We start from the raw sequence: 11,845 nt of genomic DNA on the forward strand, positions 1-11,845 counted from the left end.
AAAAAAAAGAAAGAGATATTGGATCTGTTTATTCCAAGGAGTAAATTCACAAATTCGAAGCTGTGAGTGCTTCCAGAGTTTGAACTCTGTAAGAATCCTAGATTTTCCAAATGTTCTCCAATTTCACTAAAGAAAAAGTAATCACATTGTTCATACTAAAGTGACAGTATCAGAAACATAACTAAACATGGTTAAAGAGCTACTGAGATAAAATATCTTAACTAGAAATCAATGTTGGACAATGAAATGTATGTTTAAAATACTAATGCTTTGGTAGTTACCAAATAAAAGTGCAAGTAACATAGAAAAATAGCATCTAAGAGTGCAGTAAGTCTAACAAATAGTGAAGAACAGAAATCTATTTATGAATTAAATTATTATACTTATTACTTAATAGAATTCACCTTAATTATACTCCAAGAAAAACTGTAAATGTGACCCTCAAAATCCCCACCCCCCAATCCGTAAATATTTGGTCAGTCATTAAGTTTAACTAAGACAGAGAACTCTCACCATATGCTGGATGGAAATACCCAGAATAGGACCATATAATCAAATATTCATAGAATCTTCAATTTTAGATTAGAAGACTTACAGTTTACCTAATCAAACTTTCTGTACAAGAAATTCTTCTACATTCTGCATTGTCTCTGAGAGATGGACATCCAGCCTCTAATACAGGAAGAGCACTACTCTCTGAAACAAACCATTCCATTATTTTACAGCACTAGTCCCTGTGTGTAAATATACATATTCTATTGGCTTCCCAGGGCAAAGCAAAACAGATTTAAAAAAAAAAAAAAAGCCAAAGACAGTGGTCACTCCTTCTCTTGTTTTAACAATAAAACCCCCCACTCTTTAATTATTGCTAATGAAATGTTTTCCACACTCTGCATCTCAGCAATCCCTCCTGATATGATTGCCAGTTTGTCAGTGTCTCATTTAAAATGTGCCACACCTAGCAATGCATACAATATTGCAGAAATGGTCTGACAAACACAAAATAAAGGAGGAGCTTTACTCTACTTAGTTCATATTAAGCCAATAAATCCCAAATCACCTTCACATGTCCTGCTGCCAACCTAGGTTTTTCATCTTGTGGGTATACGATTTCCCCTACCCCTTTAAACAGAGGATCTATTGTATTTATCTTGATAATTCTGACCCAGCATTCCAGAGTATTAAGATCACTTTGAATCTCAAGTCTATCCCCATCATAATTATTAGCAAAGTCTCCCAGCTTTGCCTCACCTTTAAATTCATTAAATAGGCCATCTTTCACTATAGTATTTGTAAAAAATATTCAACTGGACTATATCAAGGATAGAACCTTATGCAATACCACCACTGACTTCCACTGAAGTAGACAATTATTTTTCATGTAATTGAGCAACCAGGTATGGGCCTTTAAAGAAATCATGACTACCAACGCTGATATCAAAATACATTGTGGCGACATTATTTCTTTTCTATACTCACCTGGACACCCTAGAGGAAGAATACATAAACCTAGTTTCTTAGTGAACCCATACGGGTTCCCAGTGATCCCTGAATTCTTTTTTAAATGCTCAGAAGCCAACTACTGGATAATCCACTCAGGGACTCTGTTAAAGATGTTATCAACTCATCTGTCTGCAATATAGGATGTTTTCAGAAAATGAGGTACTTAATTCATGCTCAATTCTTCCACGCTGTGTAACTTTTAAGTTATTTATACTGGCCTGAAACTGAATTTGAAAGTTCCTTCAGACCCGAGGATGGCATTTATCTGGATCATTCTGACTCCCAAAAAGCAACTAAATGTCCCTTATCTTCTCACTTACCTTGAACAAAGAATCTCAGTGAATTACAGCTCTAGTCATTTCAGGTAGAAGTGCATTTTCCTTGCTGGTTAACAGAGGCACAGTAGAGTATCTCTGTCTTTTCTTCATATTGCACCATTTTGCTCAAGCAGTGTCTTTTGCTGTGATCTGAAGCCTTATGAGTTGTTTAGAATTATTTTAAAAGCCTACTTTATTATGAGTTTCTGCTTTCCTGACATTATTCTTAAAATGTCAAGCTGCTCTTTGTTTTCATTCTTAATCCTATGTCCTTCCTTCTACCTTCCACGTATAGTATTGTAAAATGTGAGTTTAACACAGAGATCTCCAGGCAGCCACAATAGTTTCTATTCACCATTTCTTTTACCACTTTTAGTCATAACTGTCTGTCAGTGCCACAGAATGTTAGGACTAGAACAAACTTTAACTGCACAGTCAGCATTTCATTTTTCAAAACCACCTACCCTTTATGGGATGTAAGGACAGATCAGACACAAAAGGGTGAAAAATAGCCTTTACCTGTGAACTCATCCTTTTACCTTGTCTCCTGAACAAAAACCTCAGAATCACAGATGATTTTAAATCATGGTTCTACCACTTACTGGAGGGCAAACTTTCTTAAATTAAAGCTCATGAGGCTATCTGTAAAATAGGCACAATAAGAAAATCTAACAAAGATATTATAGGTTTTAATGAGATAACATAAAAAATACCTATCTTAGCACCTAACACACCAAGGTAAACAATAAATGTTTTCTTCCTCCACAAGTCTCATTAAAAAAAAAAAGCCATTTCTAAATATAGTTTGAGAAAAGATACAGTATCTGGACAGCCTAATGATTTGCTTACCTACATACAGAATGTACTAATCTCATTAAGTTCTGAATTTGCTCTTTTAAGGACAAAATAATACCACTAAGATTCCACCATTAAACTCAGTAACAGGGAGACCTAGGGAATTGTGCTTTTACCAACACTATATTCAATATACTAAAGCTGAATATCCAGTGACAACAGACACAATCCATCTGGAGAAGACCAAGTCAAGCTACTCTCCTTGTCTGGTCCCTAAACTTCAACTACATGTACTCATTTACTAGCAAAAGATTTAGGTAACAAAGCCAGCAATAGAGCAGAAAGACAACTGGAGCGCCAGTCAAGATTCCAGTCCTCACTCTGCCAAAATGTACAAGAAATTCATCTTTCTGGGCTTCAGTTTCTTCATTTTTAAAAATACCACTAAGGAATGAGGGAGAGGGAGAGACACTCAATTATATTTAAATTACATTAGTTAACTACAATTTCATTAGGCCTTTATCTCACCACATACATACATAAGCAATTTGTGGTTCAACAGGTTTCCCTTTGCCACAATTTGCTCATTCATTAAGTAGCAAACTGACAGGCATTATGAACATCCAATCTTAAAGTACAGAAGAGCCCACATGTCCCCCCTCAATTATTACTATGTCATCCCCAAGTACTTCATGTAGCACTCGAGAACCTCTTACCCATATTTCTGCTCTCACTTATAACAGAAACATACAAAATTCCTTTATAAATACTTCAGCAACGATACCAAGAGGCTACAACTGGTGAATGACAACCTCAAAGATCCTTTCAAACTAGAATTCTATCATCCTGTAAATCCATATTATTTCTTTAAGATCTATGTATGGCACTTTCCCATCTTCCTTCTTAATCAAGCTTCCTTCTTTTTCCTCTCCAACTTGCTTTTATGCCTGCTCCAATATTAAGTATTACTTATTATATGTTCCCTGATTCAGATTCAAAAAACAGATAATTAAAACTATTTTCCCTTGCGCCCCTCTCTATCCTGAAATCCTTCTCAAAGATGCCCTCTAAAAATTAATGTGGCTTTACAACGGTATGTTTTCATCTTCCATGAAAAACTTAAAAATTAGTAATGATACTGTTATGTCATCATCAACAAATCTTAAAGGTCATGCTATACATCATCCAATGGGTAAAACCAACTTGGTAATTCAGAACCTAAATTACTTGTACAGGGTACAAGATATAAGTTCCTCATAACAAATTCAATATGTAATAAACAGTACTATAAGATTTTAGAGAAATAAAATTACAAGAGCAAACTGACTTAAAAAAAAAAAATTACCAAACACAGGAGGCATTTGTATAGTTACACACACAAATGCGTGCATATATTTATATATCTGTATATATGTATGATACATGTATCTTATTTTAAGATGCCAAAAAAAATCCAAATTAACAGAACATATATAGCTAAGAAAAATCATATTAGTATTAAAATTCAAGTCAATTTCTACTTTTAGGAGCTCTGTAAAAAAGTTTGGTGTAAGAAGTTGATTCTACTAGATAGTCAGGTTTCTAAATTAAATATAAATGTCAATTATTTTGTTTGGCCCCCATTTTCCCTAATTATGAAGAACTGGCCTTCCCATTCCTGATTCTGCTACATCCCCAGGTTTCATACTTTAATCCCCCCAAAAGTAAAGGAAGGTTTGACAGTCAAGTTCTTGAAGGGCGAGCAACATCTTTTGAGTTTGAACTTCCTTTGTGTAGGAATTAGCCTAATAATGTGAACTGCCACTAAAATGAAAAAAAGAAATACCCATCCATCAAGCAAAAACATGACCTATTACAACAGATGGATGATTAAGGCCAAAACCAAATCAAATCCCCAGTCAATGCAAGTTAATTACAGATTTAAATATCAATGGTCCCCACATGTTCCAAATTTTTTAACTAAGGAGATGTAACTCCTAAAGTTCATTTTATCTAAGGCTCATTGGCTACCTGAGTACACTGTGCAAACAGGTAGTTCTCTTAGAGCAAAAATCTTACTTTTGTCACTTAGTTAAAACAAAGGATGTTCTTAAACCAGCAGTACGATGTTACCTTTGTTCTTAAAGAGGGAATTCTGCTTTTCCTTCCGTCAAAGTCAAACTCACAATTCCAACAAGAAATAAACACTAAGTATGTAGGAGGAACATGTACTTAGTTCCTACTACAATTCCAACTAATTAAATGCTAGATACTCAGCCTGGAAGTCAGGATTCTGAGAGGAGACCAAACCACAGAAACACATTATGCTGAATTCATTATCATGGAAAGAGATTCCCCCTGGGTTGTCACTAACATTCTCATTTCATAAAATCAAGTATGAAGCTCCCTAGCTTCAAGAACTGGTTTCATTTGATTACCATATAAATTTTTTTTTTCCTATCATCCAGACCCTTCCCATGTCTCTTGAAGAGTGACATGAGGATGGATGATAACTTTTAGCCCGTTGTTATTGAGCTAGTCATTACATTCTGTCAAAGCCAACTATTAATAATTTTTTCAAGCCTAGTAATAGTTGTCATAAATATTTAGAGCAAAAATTTTCCCATTAATTAAACAAAATTAAATAATACCATTTAGGGGGAAGGAACAGACATATGAAATAATTAAAAAGTACCAAAAGGTGGGGATACAAAGTAAAAGATCAGAACTTACAGGGTTCATTTATAAAAGGGATATATGTGCACTATATATCTAGGCCCAGATTAATTGCACTGACTTGTAGAAGTTAGTACAATTCTGGGCTTTATAACATGGCTATCTTCTTAAAATGATTGAGCATATCTATTAGAACATAAACTCTTTAACATCAACGAAATTTTAAATCTTTGGTTTCAGGAGAAAAAAAATCCAACTTGGTAAAGTTTAAATTTCCTGATACACTTAAGTGATACCCAAATCATGTAAACTCCTTAAATAATAATAAAAAAAATTAGCTCTGAAAATGAAGACTAAACATACCTCTTGGGATTGCTCAGCATGTGGCTAGTCAAAATATGCTTGTGAAATAAAAACTCTAAGTTCTCTCTGCCATCAAAATCCATTCCATGAGGCACACATGAACTAGCTCCAACACCCATCTGCTTCCATATTTTGCTTTACGGTTCACTACTGATGTCTAGATCCTTGGTTCTCAAATTTCAATGAGATTTAGAATGACCTGGAAAGTTTATTTGAAAAGCAAATGCCTTGACCACACCCCCAAAAGTTATAGTTCCAGAAAGTGGATCCTGCCTTCCTAATAATGCATCATTCAAGTAAATCTGAGTCAGGTAGTCAGAAGACCACACTCTTATCAATGACTTGCTCTCACAATGGGTAAGGGGGAAACTCTGGGTTGTAACTGATACCAATTACAGTACAGAAGAATTAACTATTCCTAACCTAAATTATAACTCATTCAATTCTCTTAATCATAATTCACTAACTAATGTTTAAAAGGCAAATCAAAATGTAACTAAAGTAACTTTTGATAATGCAAGCTGTCATTCAACCCATCAAAAAAAGACATTTTTCTTTAATACTTAAGATATTGTCAATTTTTAGAAAAGAGTATGAACAAAGCAAGCATGCTATGGATTGTAATCCAGAGAAATACTTATATAATTGTGCTGCAATAGCTTTAGGGGAGAAAAGTACCACACTCAAAATACTTTGATTAGGTTACTGTGCTATCAATACAGAAGCCACTAATCACATGTGGCTATTTAAATTGAAATTAAATAAATTAAAAATTCAGTTCCTCAGTTGCACTAGCCACATTTTAAACACTCAATAGCTGCACATGGCTAACACACTGGATAGGATATACAACACTTCATCATCACAGAAAATTCTACTGGATAGGTCTGGTTTAGAGGTAATGGGCATCTAAATAAAACACATAATCTCTGTTCTTCATCACAGAACTCTATCTGACAACATCCAATTATAAATATATACATTTACTTTAGGTATTAACTGTAAAACAAAAACCCTAGCATAATTCTTCTGAAACCTGTTTCAAGAAAGATCATTAAAAAGTGATGTGCTTATTCATTTCAGATTATCAAAATAAAAATATTTAACTAAACAGATCTGACAGTATCAAAGGCGCTAAAACCACAACTAGGTTTTCACCAAATCAGAATCAGTAAAAAGTGTTTAATTACTAGAAAACAAAGGTATTATTAGGTAAAAAAAAGATGAATCAAGAAAATTTAAAATAATAAGACTACTTTTCCAAATACTTCAGAAATCTCCTTATATGCATAACAAACAACCGCTTTATAATTGGTTTTAAAATAACTTTTACTACAATTCAAAATAGCGACATTCTATTTCATTTTTAATTGTTTTTCAACAACTTCACACTAAAAATACCTGAAAATAATATAACAACCAGAAGATTTAGGTATAATTTTATATGTAAGTAACTATTCAAAATCCTGGGAAAATCCTGGTTTTAGCAGAAAAACAGACATAAAAATTAATCAATTTGTAACTTACAACTGTATCTCTAAACTGCATCAATATCTAGTTTAAAACACTGTATAACAAAACGCAAAAGCATGAGCAACAAGATACTGAAGCAGAACTTCCAATTTAAGAAAAAGTTAGCCTTATTACAAAGTAGAATTTAAAGTTCAACAGATTCACAACTGTATACTAATTCAGCTTTAAATCTACTTTCTTTGAAAGAAGATATAAACATCATTTTTATCAGAGTTCTTTCTGAAGAGTTCAAGTGTATTCAAATATGATCTCTAAATTACAGAAGACAATTATGATTCTAATCAGGAAGTTTTGCTCCATGGAAGAATAACTTTTTAAAAGTGTCTAGCAAATTTTACACGGAAAATCTAATATTAAAATGTACAGATGTGAATGGGTCACACTGATGACGATATTCATGGCAGTTAATATAATATTCCTGTGATTTTAGATTCCTTAAGATTATGTTTATTTCAGAGGTCTACATCAAATCTAAGAGTTAGCAAAGAAAAGCAGTAACTGTTATTAAAAACTACATGAAAGGATCTTACAGAGAAAAGACCATAGTAACTTACCTGCAACACTAGTGATTGTAACTGGAACTCCTTGCACTTGAACACCTGCAGCACCCAGGTTGGCAACACTCACTGTCTGAAGGTTAGGCACTGATGCAAGCTGAGCAGTATTCAAAGTTATTGGGGCACCAGCAACAGCCACAGGAGCGATCTGAGCAAGAGTTGTGCCACCACTTGAAGACACTGGGGTGATGGTTAATTGTTGGGATAACCCAGCATTCTGAACTTGCAAATTTGAAAGACTCTGAATATTCTGAACCTGTACAGTTTGCCAACTGATTTGCCCTGAAGGTGTTAAAGTTGGAGCCCTGATAAGCACCTGAGTCGGATTTACTGCTTGAAGTTGAACATTCTGCAAAGGCTGCTGCTGGATGGTCTGAATTGTCTGCCCTGACTGCAGTTGAAATGACTGCGGTGGAATAGCCTGAATGATCTGTTGCTGAGGCTGTTGGATCTGGATCTGCTGTAAGATAGGTTGGCCTACAATTTGCACCTGCTGAAGAGAATTGGATTGATCCTGTGTATTCTGTATTCCATTAGACTGAAGCTGACTGGAGCTCTGTGCTTCAGACTCAGTAGCAGCAGGTGTTTGAGATTCTTCAATAGTGCGTTCGGAACTACTGGCTGATGTGCTTGCATACTGGCCCGTGTCTGCTGAGCTCACTAATGTGTCACTGCTCGTCAGAGATGTTGAAGCAGTGGTTGTGCAGGTAGTGGAGGAGGAGGGAGATTCCGGCATAGTACTGGCAGAAGCAGTGGTGGTGGTGGGTGTGGAAACTAACTGACTCCCATTGGAAGTCCCACTATCAGTAGTAGTAGCAGGCTGGCCAACCTGTCCAGTCCCTCCTCCAGCAGTCACGTTGTTTATCACTGGCAAAGCTAAAGTCACTCCTCCAATGTTAATTGGTAGGGTTGTTACAACTTGAGCCTGAGTACCAGGAAGGGTCTGTAATTGCAGTGGTATTGAAACACCAGGTCTAATTTGGACTGGAACGGTCTGATTTGCCAGGTTTTGAGCAAGAATATTCCCAGAAGCTGTCCTGTTAGCAGCTGTGAGTATAGCTTGATTATTACCTGCAGAAATGAGCTGAATTTGACCCTGCAAATCCTGTAGAGATGAACTACTAGTTGGATTGATTTGAATTTGCTGGCCTTCCACTGTCTGAAGTTGTGGGATCACTTGGTACTGTACACTACCACTTGGATTTTGTACTTGTATGACTTGAAATTGACCAGGGGTGGAAGAATTACCTGATTTAGTTTTTGTAGGAGATGCACTCCCATTATTACTGCTGGAAGAACTAGATGAACTAGAAGCTGGCTGAGAAACGTTATTTTCTTTTGAAGCAGGAGGAGTGGAGGCAACAAGTTGCCAAGTGTTTCCAGCAAGTTGTGTTGTTACCAGTTCTAGCTGTTGTGGTTGATTTTGAAGTTGCACCAATCCTTGGCTTGGATCTATAATTATTTGTTGTTGTCCAGTTGCTTGATTTTCACCAGGAGTCCCTATTTTGCTGCAAGTAGCTGCCAGTAAAGCCAGAGGAGAGGGCTGAGAGTCCTACCCAAAATGAGATGGTAAAGGAGAGGGGGGGGGGAAAAAGTGGGCGGATTTAGTGGAGGCCAGTAGTTGGAAGGGGTTTATTTATTTATTTATTTTGACAGCTCTACGTTTCAGAACTTACTCAGGAAGTGACAGAAATAAAAAAGAAATAGTAACAAAAGCAGTAAGACAGAAGAATAAGGAAGCAGATACTGTAATATAAAGTTCAAATAAAAGGAAATGTCTAACAAACTTTTCTAAAGTACATTCTCATGAATTCAAAATGCCCTTGGGAAAATACACACCGTTTTCTACTAGTCTGAGTTCCTAATGTAATTTTAAACAACGTTATAACCTCAAACATGTGAAATCTTTATGAATTTACAATTTAACTTCCTCACTCTCAGAAGGATGCTTTGAGTGGATGAACATTTGTATTCTGTTCTTCAGTTCTGGGCAATTAAAGGACAAAACTCCCTCTCTCCCCTAACGTTTCGTGATGAATTTTTTTTATGTTTGCTTTTACCTGGGAGCCTGAGGTTTTGGGTTTTTTATTGTTATTCTCTGGCTCAGAGGTTTTCCCTCCTTCTGTAGCCATCGCCGCTGCTGCCGCCGCCGCCGCCGCCTCCTCCTCCTCCTCCTTCTTCTGATCTGCAACAAACCCCCCCCCAACGACAACAGGTTATTAGGATTATTATTATTCGTCTTCCCCCCTCCTCTTCTCCCCCTCCCCCTGAACATTAATCTCCATAAACCCGCGATCCACGCACACCGGCAGGGGGTGGGGGAGAAGGAGGGAAGGGAGGAGGGGGATATCACAAAACGTGGTTTGAAACCCGACCCATCCGCTCCAGAGCAACACCCAGAAGGTTGTTCTCTCTCAGACATTAAGACAAAACACAACCCTCCTTCCCACCCCCTGATACCCTCCCTTCCTCTCCTCCTCCCCTTAAAGCATCTCAGCGGCCCCGGGGGAGGGGGGAGAACCGAGCAGGGTCTGGGGAGGGAGGGAGGGAGGCGGTGAAGGAGACCGAGGGGGGTGGAGAATACGTACCGCTCATCCCGCATTAACAGGACAAACCCTCAGACGGAGACACAGGGATAGAGGTGGGTGGGGGTGGGGGCGAGGCGGGAGGAGAGGCCGGTCCCGCCCGCCCGCGGTGGCTCGGAGGAGGCTGTAGCTGGCACAGGCTCTGCCTCTTTTTCCGCGAATGGCCGCCGCTGGGCTGTGGCGTAGCAGCTCCTCTCTCCGCCCGAGCCCGGCTGACTCGCCCTTGATTGACAGCGGCGGCGCGCGGCGCGGGCGGCGGCGCGGGCCGGGGGCGGGGCCAGGGCGGCGCGAGCCCGGCCGACTCCCCACCCCCCTCGGCCTCTCTCCGCCGGAGCCGCCGACTCTCCACCCCTTCCCCCAGCGGATTGGCCGCCGACCTGCCGGGGGCCGGGGCGCTGGGGCCGCCTCCTCTCCACCCCCTTTCCCGGGGTTAGCCTTTCAGCCGCTTTTCTTTTCCTCCGTTGGCTTCTCCGGTGCTCCTTCTCTCGGCGTTCTAGCTCAGGCTCGCTGCCGGTAGGCCCTCCATACAGCCAAACTTGTTGTCTCAGGATATCCCGCCCCCTACTCATTTCCCAGCGCCCTCCCCTCAAAAACCTGCTCCAGCATCCCTCGGAATTGCCACTAAAGAAAAAAGTAGGGCTGTCGCTCAAGGGAAGCGAGCGGGTCGGATAAGCGGGCTTGCGAACCACCGACTACTCGGCGCGCCGGGTGAACTGCCCGCTGCCCCTGCGCAGGGAGCATGGCTTTCCTGAGGCGCATCCGGACCCGGGCGCCCTTTTTCCCTGGCTCGGTCCCCATTGGCTGAGCTCCTGGTGACGCGCGCTGAGTGGTGGGAGAAAGGGGGCGGTTCGCTGCCGCAAAGGCTCTCGGCCCTTGTAGTTTCCGCTGGCCGCGGCGGCCCATCCCAGGCACCGCCTTCCCTCCCGCCCCCGACCGAGGCCTGGCTGCGGAGCGGAAAGCTGCCCGAGGGGGCGGTGGCGGCAGGGCGTGGCCGGGGCCGAGTGGGAGTTGAACTAAGCGAGGGGGAGGGGGAATGGGTGTTGTTTGTCTGGGCCTATCCGCCGCGCGGGGCTGCCCAAACCACCTCTGCCACCGCCTCCTCGGCTCCAAGCCGCTCCCCGCGGGGCGAGCTCACACCCGGAGCGCTTGGCGATTGAGCGGGCGGCGGCGTGGGGAGGCGGGGTTTGCTGTCCTCCGGGTTTGAATGAACCCGGTTTCTAGGAGCAGTGCCTTCGCCTTTCCTTTCTTTGCTCACCTCCCTCCTTCAGGCCTTCCGTTTCAAATAAGAGGCCTGCTTTGCCACAGAGAAGGATCTTCCATTTTAGTTGTTGTCTCTGGCTGGCTGCTGGAACCTAGCAGTGACCCACCTTCTAAGGTTGCATCGTGTTTTGGCAAATAGCCCCTGTGGTTGGCGGACCTCTCGCTCTTACCGGTCCCACAAGATTCTGGAGGCGAAGAAAAGCCCAGCTCCGTCTGGGTCAGCCCCGGTCACAGTTCAGCATAAGCTTCTGGGCAGGTGGAATTGACATCTGGCTGC

At 40.5% G+C, this 11,845-nt stretch overlaps 1 protein-coding gene across 1 annotated transcript in view; it reads right to left on the reverse strand.

Moving 5' to 3' along the window:
* SP4 (Sp4 transcription factor) overlaps nt 1-11,020 on the reverse strand; it is an 85,307-nt gene extending 74,287 nt beyond the window's left edge. The window contains exons 1-3 of the mRNA XM_081800434.1: nt 10,312-11,020; nt 9,784-9,908; nt 7,721-9,275 (exon numbers count right to left, since the gene is read on the reverse strand). Of these exons, the coding sequence (XP_081656560.1) occupies nt 7,721-9,275; nt 9,784-9,908; nt 10,312-10,318 (1,687 nt within the window). The 5' untranslated portion in view covers nt 10,319-11,020. The remainder of the gene's footprint in view (nt 1-7,720; nt 9,276-9,783; nt 9,909-10,311) is intronic.
* Between the last annotated feature and the right edge of the window lie 825 nt (nt 11,021-11,845).

This window comes from Leptonychotes weddellii, chromosome 12, assembly GCF_054177405.1.
Source record: "Leptonychotes weddellii isolate Sample4059 chromosome 12, ASM5417740v2, whole genome shotgun sequence".
Taxonomy (NCBI): domain Eukaryota; kingdom Metazoa; phylum Chordata; class Mammalia; order Carnivora; family Phocidae; genus Leptonychotes; species Leptonychotes weddellii.